This window comes from Magnolia sinica, chromosome 1, assembly GCF_029962835.1.
Source record: "Magnolia sinica isolate HGM2019 chromosome 1, MsV1, whole genome shotgun sequence".
Classification (NCBI taxonomy): domain Eukaryota; kingdom Viridiplantae; phylum Streptophyta; class Magnoliopsida; order Magnoliales; family Magnoliaceae; genus Magnolia; species Magnolia sinica.
The window spans coordinates 26,696,642-26,709,325 of NC_080573.1; the positions used below are offsets into that span (position 1 = coordinate 26,696,642).

Consider the following 12,684-nt stretch of genomic DNA (forward strand, 5'->3'; position numbering starts at 1 on the left):
TTCTATTTGTGGTGGGATATACTTATCCTTAAGGGCCTGTTTGGCCCGATGGATTAAGAGGGATGGGATAGTAAAATCTCAGGATAGGCCAAATGAGTCAAACAGACCTGATAAACTTGTACCAATATATAGCAAACCCTTGGATCTTAAACCAATCCACTGACATCACATTCATCACCTTAAAATTGATCACATCCCTCCTAATTCCGTTAAATCATGCTTGGGCGTGTTTAGACATATTAGAAGGTAAAATCCCAATATAAGTCGGGTGTGCCAAACAGACTCAGTGAACGTGTCCCAGGATATAGCATTCCCATGGATCTTAAACCAATCCATTGACACGACCATCATTACCTTAAAATTTATCCCATCCCTCCTAATACCATGGGATCCGTCCGGCCAAACAGGCCCTTAGGGTGGATGAGCTGTATGGATATAATAACATCAATCTCCTTTTCACAGATCGTATAACTTGAGCTCCACACCAGCCAGATTGGTGGTATGCGGTACACAAGCCAATCCGCTTCCGTCTCAGGTACGGCTAGTGACTGACATATTCTGCTAAAGTTGAAGACAGGAAATTTCCGTCCCTGCCCCTCCTATTGGCTAACATCAGGATAAATGATTTCAGCTTGACGTCCACTTACAAAAATTTAAGAAAACGGAAACTGGAGTATATACGTATGTGTTATATCCACACCGTCAACAGATTATACACTACGACAATCGGATTCTTGGGAGAGAGCGGGTACAACCGTACAATGAAGAAATACGCCGTCTTGACTTGTACCAATACGATCGAGGAGAAGGCACATGAATCGACTGTGACTTCAACACTCTCTCTCTATATATATTCGATTATTCTGTACAAAAATTCTATGAGCGGTGAACAAACCCCAACAGTGATCACGCCAAGAACCAGGCCTGCTGAGGGATCCGCACTTCAGGGCCTCCATCTCCCCATTTATTTTCAAATCTCACCGATCTGGAGTTAGGTACCTTTTCAACCGTGTAGGACCTACATCAGCAGCCCACTACATCTCCAAAATCGCAGTAGATCCACAGCTCGTCCAGTTCGACCTACATAATTGACCCACTAGAGACATCAGCATCTCCATCTTCCTCAATTATTCTCAAATCTCACCCATCTCCATTTACCACCTCTACAACCACGCCAGTCCCAGATCACCGGCACACTACATCTCCCAAGCAATGTATAATTCAACGACTCCGACGTCATCTACCATGGAAGATGGCCATGCGAAATGGCGCGAGATCCACAGTCCATCTGGTTGGCCGCGACTGATTCATGACGACCAACCAGACCCGTGGCTCAAACAGGAGATCATACGTTATGGGGTATTCTCACATGCCACGGTTATGGCTTTCAAGTTCGACTCATCATCTGAGAGCTTTCCGAACCATCTGGGGCTGCTCTTCGAGCAATTACACCGCCGTTATGGTTACGAAATGACCAAATTGATCTATGCCCACATTGACTGGCCCAGTTGTATAGGCAAATTGCTTAGCAGTTGGATGGGCAAATGGGATGGAAAGCAGAAAAATGATTCAAATTTGATTGGCTATGTAGCTGTCAGCGACGACGATATGTCCCACCAGATTGGACGTAGGGACATTGTCGTTGCGTGGCGTGGTTCTGTCAAACTGGGGGAGTGGTTTAAGGACCTTCAAGTTATGCTTAAGAAGACTGGCACAGGTAAGGTGAGGGTTGCTCGTGGGTTCAATAGCATCTACACATTCAAGAGTGATTCATCCAACTTAAGTGCATCAGAAGAAGTGATGGGAGAAGTGAAAACGCTTATGAAGTTGTACAAAGATAAGGGTGAAGAGGTGGGCCTCACCATCACTGGCCACAGCCTAGGTGGGGCCCTAGCTCTCCTCAACGCTTACGAGGTCGCCTCCTCCCTCCCCGATCTCCCAATCAGTGTTATCTCTTTTGGGGCTCCACGAGTCGGTAACATTGCATTTAGAGACGAGCTCAACAAAATGGATGTGAAGACACTGCGAGTCGTTAACAAATCAGATAAGGTCACGATGTTGCCCGGGCTCACATCCAAGGAGAGGATTGAGAGAAAGTTTAAGAAAAATTTGTCAACCGACAAATTGGTGAAAATAGTGGGGTTGAAGAACCGTGTGTACAAACATGTGGGCACGGAATTGATGCTGGACGCAACACGCCGACTCACTCCGTGCGAAGCGCATGAACTAAAGACGTACCTTTCGCTTCTGAATGGTTCCGATAGTGTAGGGTTCAAGATTCCGTGTGCATGCTCACCGGAATGTTACGTTGGTTAATAAAGCTGGGATGTTTTGTTGGTGAATAAAGCTCCCTTCAAAAGTAGTTTGTAATTTAGGGCCCGGGTGTACTTGTATACCATCTAATAAGTAACTTTTCAACTAAATAAGTTTGCTTTTTAAACTTTATTTAGTTTTATTTTGGTTATTAAACTTCAATAAGTAACTTATTTTGAGTTGGGTCCTTACTCTTACCCGGGTGGTAGACTCCCACGAGTTTCAACACCGGGTCAAGGGTTCGAGTACCCACCAGTGGCGAAATCCCAAGGCTGTGTGCGCGTGTGTAAGCGTGTGTGTATGGGGTGCGTGTGTTAAAAAAAAAAAAAAAAAAAACTTATTTTGAGTCGTTGTTTTTGTTATTATTATTATTACTATTATTGTGTTTTTACCTTTCAACTGACAAAAAGTAATTTATACGGGTCATTGTGCGCTGGAGCATTTTGAATGGATGTGTAATGTTGTTAAATACACCCTATTGTGTTTCTGAGAAATCCAACCTATCATTTTAAGGGGTGACTCTAAATATGACGTAGATCCAACACTCACAAGGCCACACAACGTGCAACAATGTATTGAACACCCATTGTTGAAACTGCACCCATTAGCGTGTGGACAATTATGATGTTTCTGATGATCCACTGCATCCATCAGTTTTTTCAACTCATTTTAATAAGTGTGTCCAAATATAATGAAGATCTAAAAGTCAAGTGGGTCACATGGCTTGAAAAAATATTATTAAACCTGATCACCTTGCAAGGGAGGAGCTTAAAAAGTTGAAGTGTCACACCATAATATTTTTGAGAAATCCAGCCTATCCACCCTTTTCATTGGGTCATTTTATGTTGTGGACTCAAATATGAGGCAAATCCAACATTTAAGTGGGCCACACTACTTGAATTAGTGGTATTGAACCTCCACTGCTTAAATAAACATAAGGCCCATATTTTATTTTATTTTTTAAAATATCCACTTATCAACTTGTCCACTTGTTTCTTCATATGATCTTATGAGGTAGAAATGACCTCATGACCAGTTTGGATGGCATATAATCATTGAAAAGATTTCAATGGTGTTTCAAGGAGAGAAGAGAGCAACAAGAGTGAGTTCATCCCAGTCAATTTAGTCCAGCCCAATCCTTAGTCTCATGAGTAGCTAAAACCTTGATCCTAAATGTTTAATCCAATCATTGCAACATTGTCATCCATCCATCCACCCTACTTTTAATTAGCTTCATTCATTTTGCATAAGCATTATGCCACATATATTCCCTTCTCAACCCCCTTGCTTATACTACATCCATAGCATTGCATTCATAACATCACACACTCGATTTGTTCAAGCGTATGCTTTGTGGCTTGTTAAAATAGTCGGACACTGCCGATTAGAAACTTGGACCGATCAGTTTATCGCCTTAGCAAGTAGGCAGTTAAAGCAGATTTATCTAGTCAAAACTACAACTTGTTGTACGCGTTACATCTAATACCGTCACACGCACAACATCATATACATAATTTCACACTTTATATATATAACACTCAATTGGAATTTGCATGTACCAATAATCAAGACGAATACAAGGCCATGATAATCGGTCTAGAATTGCTAATAAAACTAGGTGCACGAAATGTAACAATAGTGGGTGACTCGCAACTGGTAATAAACCAGATGGTAGGGTTGTTCAAATGTACTAGCCCGCTATGATTACCTTATTACACCTTGGCATCCCAAATGTTGGATAGCTTTGATGAGGTAGAATTGATGTATATTACTCGAGATCATAATGTCGATGCCAATGAAATGGCAAAGTTGGCTACAAGGTTGGACATCCAAAAAGAACCAACCAAATTGCGGACAGTCATGGTGCAAAGGAGGTCTTTACCTTCCATCTTTGAGAGAGAATTAATTATGAAAGTATGTCAAGTCAAAATATAGGAGGATGATTGTAAAGTTCCCCACATGGGCTATCTTCAAAGCCCAAGAATCAAAGTAAGTAGAGATCTGTGGAGATCAGACATCAATTATGTCATGATTTGAAACATGAGCTGTAACAAGCCGTACTTTCCAGTACTCGGGTGTTACCGTATAACCAAGCTTAGCAAAAATATAAGCCAGACCTAAGTAAGCACTTACGTTTATCCTAGTTTAAATTTGACCGTTGAAAAATAGTCCGCACCTATATATTTAATGTACATAAAGTATTATGAAAATAATATTATATTAACTAAGCATGATGGATGATAATTTTATGATGTATAATTGAATTATAAATATCAACATGATATTAAATATTTTATACAAAAATTATGAGATATTTTAATAAGATGGCATATTATTTAACAATGAGATTTTAAAAGAGATATTGTACAATTTTCAATCCATACACATGTGTAATAGGATATTGTATGTTGGGAAATTATATATTAATAAATACATGATTAATAACATGTAAATAGTAGCATGTTAATATTAGAAATTGTATTTATATATATATATATATGTGTATGAGTTTTTAATTATTTTAATTACAAGAAAATCCATATTAACATCGGTATTAGTTAACAATGCCTGATGAAAGCCTTAAATGAACCCTTAAACCCTTTTAACCGCTTATGCTCGAACTCGGACTAATCCGACCAACAGATCAGCGAGAAACCATCCTACGACTACGAATCGAGTTGTGGGCCCCACCTATACCTTAGATCAGCCTGATCATTGGCCCAAAATCCTTTGGTAGAGCCTCCAAAGTGGAATGGATGGAGTGGATTTCCAACAAACATCACGGTGGACCCCACACGGCCGTTGCGCGTGCACCAGGGGTGGTGCACTCGCTGTGCACCGGACCGGAGGGCTCGGTGAAGAGGCGCTGACCCGCCATTTCCAAATAAAGAGAGTTTCCTCTCTCTCTCTCTCTCTCTCTCTCTCTCTCCGGTTTACGGAGCGGACGGACAGGCGTCCGTCCGTTTTGATTGGTGGCCCACCATATGGCCCCGTTTGGACGATCTGAACCGTCCATCTGACAGAGGACACATGCAAAACCAAAACCCCACTGTTGTATCTAGTTTTTCGTCACACGTGTACACATGAGAACTGACGCAAATGGTCCCCAAAACACAAAGTTTCCAGAAATAGAAACCTGTTGTGTTGCAGGCAGGGTGATCCGTGTAATGTCCCACCTTTGCATCTCCACTGTTCAAGACAAGGGAATCCTAGCCGTCCATGAAAGTGGTTTAGGGCTCCCTCAATACCAGAGAAAGGAAACCACGCCTGGTTTTCTGTTACCAGCGGTTTAGGGGAGCTGTTGTAAAATAAATCAAATCCCGACCGCTCTCTCTCAATCCAATGGCTCTGGGATCTATTAGGGAAACTCTAGGAAAGGGAATAAAGCCACCACAACGCCCTCCTTTCATTGCTTGCAGTAGCTCAAGAGAAAAATGGACCGCCACCTTCAAACCTTGAACCCACCATGAAAACCTCCCTGGAGCTTCACTCCAACCATCCTCCGAGCTCCTCTGAGCTCATCCACACCACCTACAACAATCACTTCGAAGAGATAAACCCCCGTTTGCAAGCTGCCATTATCAGAGCTCTTCTTCCTCGCCGAAGTGCACCAGTCATTGAGCCCAATCCAATCACCAGTCGCACATCCAAGACATCCATTTTGTAACTCATGTGATGGTATTTAATCCCTGTTAATCCCATCATGATCCAGTCAGCATGTTGGAGTCAACGACTTCCTCAAAAATACTCCGAAACAGATCGAGTCGGGTCTTTTTCCTCATTTGAAGATGAGCCACACCACCATGGCCAACCCGTCTGAGCTATGGGTGGAGTCTAGTGAGTCGGAGCTGAGTCCTAACTCGTTCCAGCCACCTTAGTATGAAGAAAAGGGAGGGAGAGAAGTAGGAAGGAGGAAGTAGAGAAGGAAGGAAAGAAAGAAAAGAAAGGGATCTGTTGCCGGTGCGAGCTGCTTATGTCAGATCGGCTCGACTCACTGAGTCGAGCTCCTAGCTATCAGGTCACAGCAGCGGTTGCAGCCACTGAGTTGCCCATGCACCCTCCGTAGACTCAGCACAAGTGAGTTCAACTCAACAACAGAGATATTACTCGTCATGAAGAATCCAATGTTAGTTAAGCTCTGAACCCGGTCCAAAGCATTCATAACTCTGGACATCCATGTAATGCCATATGTAGGTCCACACACCACACACCAATAGCATATATTTGCTGAGATGGACCACACTCGTTGAGGCTAGATGAATATACCAAATGGAAATAATTAACTAGGTTCAACCCATTTGCACCATATCATGCCAGTCACTTGTATTGGGTATGGGGATGGTCTGATCATTGATCTGAATTGTGGTTCTGATACACCACCATGGAAGCCTATCACCAAATCAACAATCCTAACCATCAAAACAGTGGTTTGCGGTCAGATGGTTATAACAAATGTGAATATTGACTATTGTTGTTCTAATCACCCAGTTGAGTGCTACCAATTGGATAATTAAGGCCAATGCATTAAAGTGGTTTCTTTATAAATAGGCAATTCAAGGAGGGGCCCATCAGGCAATGGTCCAGATTGATTATTGGACCATTAATGTGTATAAAGTGTGGGCTGAATGCAACCCCAAAATCGGGCTGAAATGTGGATCGAATGCAGCCTCAGTTGAGCCCAATTTCATGGGTTGAGTAAATCTCAATAAGCCTACCTTGTTGTGGTTAACTGTTAGTAGATTGATTTTGCTAATATTAGTTAATATGAATACTTATATTAACAAATATTGTTATTAATATTATTCTTATGTAGCCATTAGTAGATCATTATGCTAGAACTAGTTATTATAAGTAAATTTCAATTATTAAATGGTAATATTTTATTTATCATCTTAAATATTTATTTTGGATAGTAGATGGTACTAATCATAATGACTATCATTGCCACGATTAGCAAACGTTAATTCTATCATTAATATTAATAATTATGTTATAGTTATAAATTAACATGATAATTGACTTTACATAAATTAGCATTCAAATCCTAGAATCTAAAGCTTTTCACTAAACCCTAGGATGAAACCCTAAGTTCTACATCAAAACCCTAAGATAAATAAATTCAAAACCCTAGGCCATGATCTTAAACCTACGTAGTACATAGAATTTGGATCTAATTGTACAAGTTCATGATTTGTGATAGGATACGATTCTAAGGGCCCGTTTGGACAGGTGGATTTGAACGGTAACGGACGGCTTAGGATGGATTGCGGAGTCAAATCTCGTCCCATGCGACAGACGACGTGTTTGGGATATATGAGAGGATAAGAACAAAGCCTATTGCGAGGGATTCTCCATGGGATTAGGTAATCCCTTCGAATTGGCAACTCTGGAGGTGGATTGCGTCTCGAGCCCATCCCAGTCCCTTCGCATGTAGTCAATCGTTGGGACTGCAGTATGGGATTGGGGAGCCAGGGCGGGAGTGATGCCGGGAGACAGGGTGGGAGTGATGGCGGGAGGTGATTTTTCACGGCCAAACGGGGCTATAAATTCAGGTATTATGTAGATCGCGATGGCCATGAGTTCCTCCATCATCGTTGCCATCGCCGTCTAATGGTTGGGCTGAGGGCAGAGCTACAGCTTCTTCCTCCCTCTCGAAACCCTCATGCATGTCAAACCCTCATGTGCGGCCCGTAAGATGGCCCTCTGAGATGCATGGCTATTGTCTGCTTTCTGTCATGGCTTCCGGTTAGGGGATTTTTACTGTGCATGTTCGATTTCAGCCAGGGAACTGATAAATACACTGTTATATTTACTCTTTTTCTCCTTTAATCTTGCTTTGGTCACCGAATAAATTGGATTTTCTCAAATTTCGTTGCTAATATTACTGGATTTTGGGGGTTTTCGACGTGTTGCTTTCTCAATCCATTTACTCCCCAAAAAAATGGGTCTGTTGGGTAATCTGCAATCGTTTTCTTATGTTTACACCGATTCTGTGTTAATCCTGCTGTAGTTAGCGCAAATTTTTTGGAAATTTCATTTGACGCTGCTCATGGCTTTGGGATTTTGGGGGTTTTGGATTATCGATGTCTCAAACCATGAATTACCATGAAAATGGGATTGCATAGATTTTTCAGTCCATGGAGTCTACATTATCCTCCATGTCCATCAATGAATTTATCTATAGCCTGTAGAGTTTTCAGATCTTCAATACTATTGGATTCCAACTACATATACACAGTTGGATTCCTTCAACTACATAGTGTCTTTTGATGCCTAATGCTTTGAGTTTTGTTTTCGTAAATTTGTTGCTAACTCACAGGCTGGTTTTACTGAATAGAAGGTCATTGATATCCAACCTTGCATTTGATAAGGATCTCTGGTATGGTCCTTCCAACTATCTTACTTTATTTCTATCCGATTAATTGCATTTGCTATTCATGCTGATTCTGTTAATGGATGTTATGTACTGGTATTGTGTTGAGCTTTCTCTTTAATTTCATTCTGGAATTGTTTGCAATAGTTGGGCTTTGCATATATCTTGGCTATGATCATATATTACTGCTAAAGCCAGTTTTAAATTCTTGAGTAAGGATTCTTCTCTTACATCATGAAATTCTCTGTTACCATTATTTCTATTGTTACCTGTGGTAAGAAGTGAAGGACCAATTAATGAAACAAGAAACCATGTCTTTTACTAGAAGAAATGATGAATTTTTCATAAAGCAGGTCCTGTTTGTACAGCTGAAACTTTTCAGTAGGGAAAAAGGTAGTTGAGCAAACATTTAGTTGTTTTGTTAAATTTTTTTTTTTCCTTCCTGCAAGCTTTTTGAAGAAAACAAGAATAGAAATGTGGTTGTATGGACAACTTTTTTAACTGGTTATGGCTCAAACGATATACATGAAAGTGCATTGGAAGTTTTTTTTTAACATGACAAAGGTCAGGATAGAGCCCAACCAGTCCGCTTTCACCAGTGTATTGAATTCATGCTATAGGCTAGAAGCTCTTGATAGAGGAAAAGCGTTCCACACAAAAACCATTAATTTCATCCTGGAGCTTGCACTTAAATTCTTGATAGAGGCAGTCTACATTCACTACCTCATTGAATCAGGACCCATCCATTGACATGAGGTTTGAGCACTAGCATGACTGTAGGATTCATACATACTACTAGTTTCTTAACTCTAAACATCAACCTTGAATCACGTACATCAACCGATACATACATACATCATATATGGATTCATACATACTACTAGTTTCTCAACTCTAGACATCAACCTCGGCTCTGTTAGATACCTTGACTCTAAACATCAGCCTAGGCTCCATTTTGATGGTTAGGATGGTTATTTTTTTGTTAGATGCCTTGACTCTAAACATCATATTCAATTTTTTGTCATACCATAGTAGCTGATCATTTGTTATTCTTGACATTCTCAGCACCCTTGATACTAATGTCAAATCTACCTTTGAGAAGAAGAGGGTATCATCTGAACAATCTCCTTTTGGCTTCTGGAACTTCTTTACTATGCAGTTTCCACTTCTCTGTATGTCTTTCAGTTTCTTCTCCTTCTATAATGCAAGACAATTAAATGATGGTTTCAAAGTGTTTCAACATAATAACAAAAAGGAGCTTAGGCACTATTTTCTCTATTGAATTCTGTTCGTATTTTCATGTAAATGTAGGAAAAAATTATGAGATATGCTGATCTGGCACGCAGTATTAAGGTGGGCCATCTAGCGACCACATGTGCCCATGTGGCACACTTGTGAGGTTCCAAGCACTACATTGTGCAGGTCCCACTTTGTAGATGCCTTGGTCCAAAATTTAAGTGATTCGCTCATTGAATGGGACAGAATGTTTGCAGATTTTATTCAGTCATCCATTTGTTTTGGGAACCTATTGACAGGTCTGATTTTTGGGCTAGGACTGCTATAGAACGTGATTCATGACCCTTCAAAATATTGGAATAACTTTCTGGATTGGTGGAAAGGAAATGTGGTTATGTGAATCTTGCTTGAGAGATCTACTTGATATCTTGGAATCTCTAGACTTGTGTTTGAATGGTTTCATTGTTTTTATTTTTATTTTTTGATATCGATGATGGCTTCTTTTGTCGAAATTCAAGAATGTTCATTTCTTGAATTGTTTCTTTGATCTACAAATTAATCTAAATGCTTATATTGAATTTTGTTTGAATATTACATGAACTACAAGCAAACACAATGCAAAAAAGATGATTTTACATCAAGGATATTTCTGAGATGCAAATTTTAGATTGGAATATTGATGTAAATGGGAATTAGACAATGGTGGTTTTGGTAATTCAGGAGCAGTGCATATCAACCTTGGGGCCACATTTCCAAGACCATAATTCATCATTGGTCCATCGAAAAATTTCTGAATTCCATGACTACTTTCTTCTTTCTCCTTCCATGGTTCATGGGCAATGCAAAACTCCTAACCTCTTGAATTCAAGTGCTTTACTTTACTTACACCATTGATAGTTCTGTCTCTAATGGGTGTAGTCAACATGTTCACAAGATGTGCTTTTTGGCTTTCTTTCGGATGTGTGAAGCTCTCTTCTCTATTGAACTCTTGTTTCTAGCGCTTCAATACCATGGTCATGTAAGGAGTCTAGGTCCCAGTTAGACCTCATCAGAAGTGACCTTTATGTATTTCCATGGAAATCACATATGCTAAAACAAAAAGGTTATTTATGATTATTTTCCACAAATTTGCTCCAACATGACATTTTTCTTTCCAGATCTACTTTTTGGGATTCCTTCCACCAGGCCAAACAGGCTTGACATTTTGAGAACCACCATTACCCATCTTATGCTATGTGCATGTAAGTTCCAAATATTAGTTGCATGATCTTTGTAACTAGGTGGCACTTCCACTCCAAATCATGCTTTGGACTCATGCTCCCATTCCTGCTTTCTAACTATTGATACTTGCTAACATTTTTAAACAGATGCTTCTTCACCTCCAAACCTAAATCTCCACAGACACATATATATATAGGAATGGACACCTTGATACTAAATCACATGGAGCTGGGGATCTTCTTGGAAATGGGAAGATCTAGGATAGGCAGCTAGCTGCTTTGAATTGTGCTTCGTACAATTGCATTCCAAACATATTGGAATTCTCCCTACAAAATGTAGGCATCAACCATATATATTGCCTGATAACAATTTGAAAACTTCATAGATTCTTCAGATGAGGATGAGATGAAGAGGGTAATTGTGTCTCAAGCAGTGTCAGCTTGTGTACAGGCTGTTGGGGAATATTGTCGCTGCTACATGTTTAAACAACCGGCAGGTCATGGGGATGATGAGCGAGCGAAGTTCATCAATTCTATTATTCGGGCTAGCGATGGATATTGTCTAGATCAACTTAGGATGAATCGAGATTCATTTTTTGAACTATGTACGCTGATACGCGAGAAGACAAGACTCCATGATACTCGTAATGTTAGTCTTGAAGAACAAGTAGTTATTTTCCTACACACATTGGGGCACAATGTTCGTAATTGGATTTTAGGTCACAGATTTATTCGATCAGGAGAGACTGTCAATCGACACTTTCAACGTGTTCTAAAGGCAATTGTATCACTATACACTGATTTAGTTAAACCAGCCGGAACAGAGACGTCGTTAGAGATCCAAACAAATCTAAATTGGTCTGCTTACTTTCAGGTAATTTTCCAGTAGGTTTGTTTTCTAAGTTTGTAATTTTCACTTCAATCTGACGTGCGGTCCTTTCATGATAATTGGTTCGTATGGTTTAGGATTGCATTGGTGTAATTGATGGAACACACATTCCAGCACATGTTCTAGCAGTTGACCCGGTGAGTTTTCGCAATCATAAAGGGGTTCTCTCCCAGAATGTCCTGGCAGCGTGTTCATTCGATATGAAATTTACATATGTATTGGCCAGTTATGAGGGTTCTGATTTGGATGCAAGGGTGCTACACAACGCAATGACTCGATCAGATGATCCCTTGATTGTCCCAAATGGTACTGCTTATATGTTAAAATAGTGTCAGTCTAATTTATAACTATGATTGCATCCGGTTTTTCACTTAATAGAACTATGATTTGAATGTGTAGAAAAATATTACGTTGTCAACGCTGGATATGCTCATTCACCTGGTTTCATGGCTTTATACCGGGGCGTTCGATATCACTTACAGGAGTATCAAACTGGGAGAGCGCCTGCGAACATGAAGGAGCTATTTAATTATCGACATGCACAATTGCGTAATGCAATCGAGTGTTGTTTTAGTGTTTTGAAAGGCAGATTTTCCATATTGAAGAGCACTATGCAGTATAAATTTTAAACACAAGTCCAGATTGTGATAGCA

The 12,684-nt window shown here is 40.1% G+C and overlaps 1 protein-coding gene across 1 annotated transcript; it reads left to right on the forward strand.

The window, feature by feature from the left end:
• Window positions 1-1,212: 1,212 nt before the first annotated feature.
• Window positions 1,213-2,316, forward strand: LOC131245092 (phospholipase A1-Igamma1, chloroplastic-like). The gene has a single exon (XM_058244312.1). The coding sequence runs from the start codon at window positions 1,213-1,215 to the stop codon at window positions 2,314-2,316; it is 1,104 nt and encodes a 367-aa protein (XP_058100295.1).
• The last annotated feature ends 10,368 nt before the right edge of the window (window positions 2,317-12,684 follow it).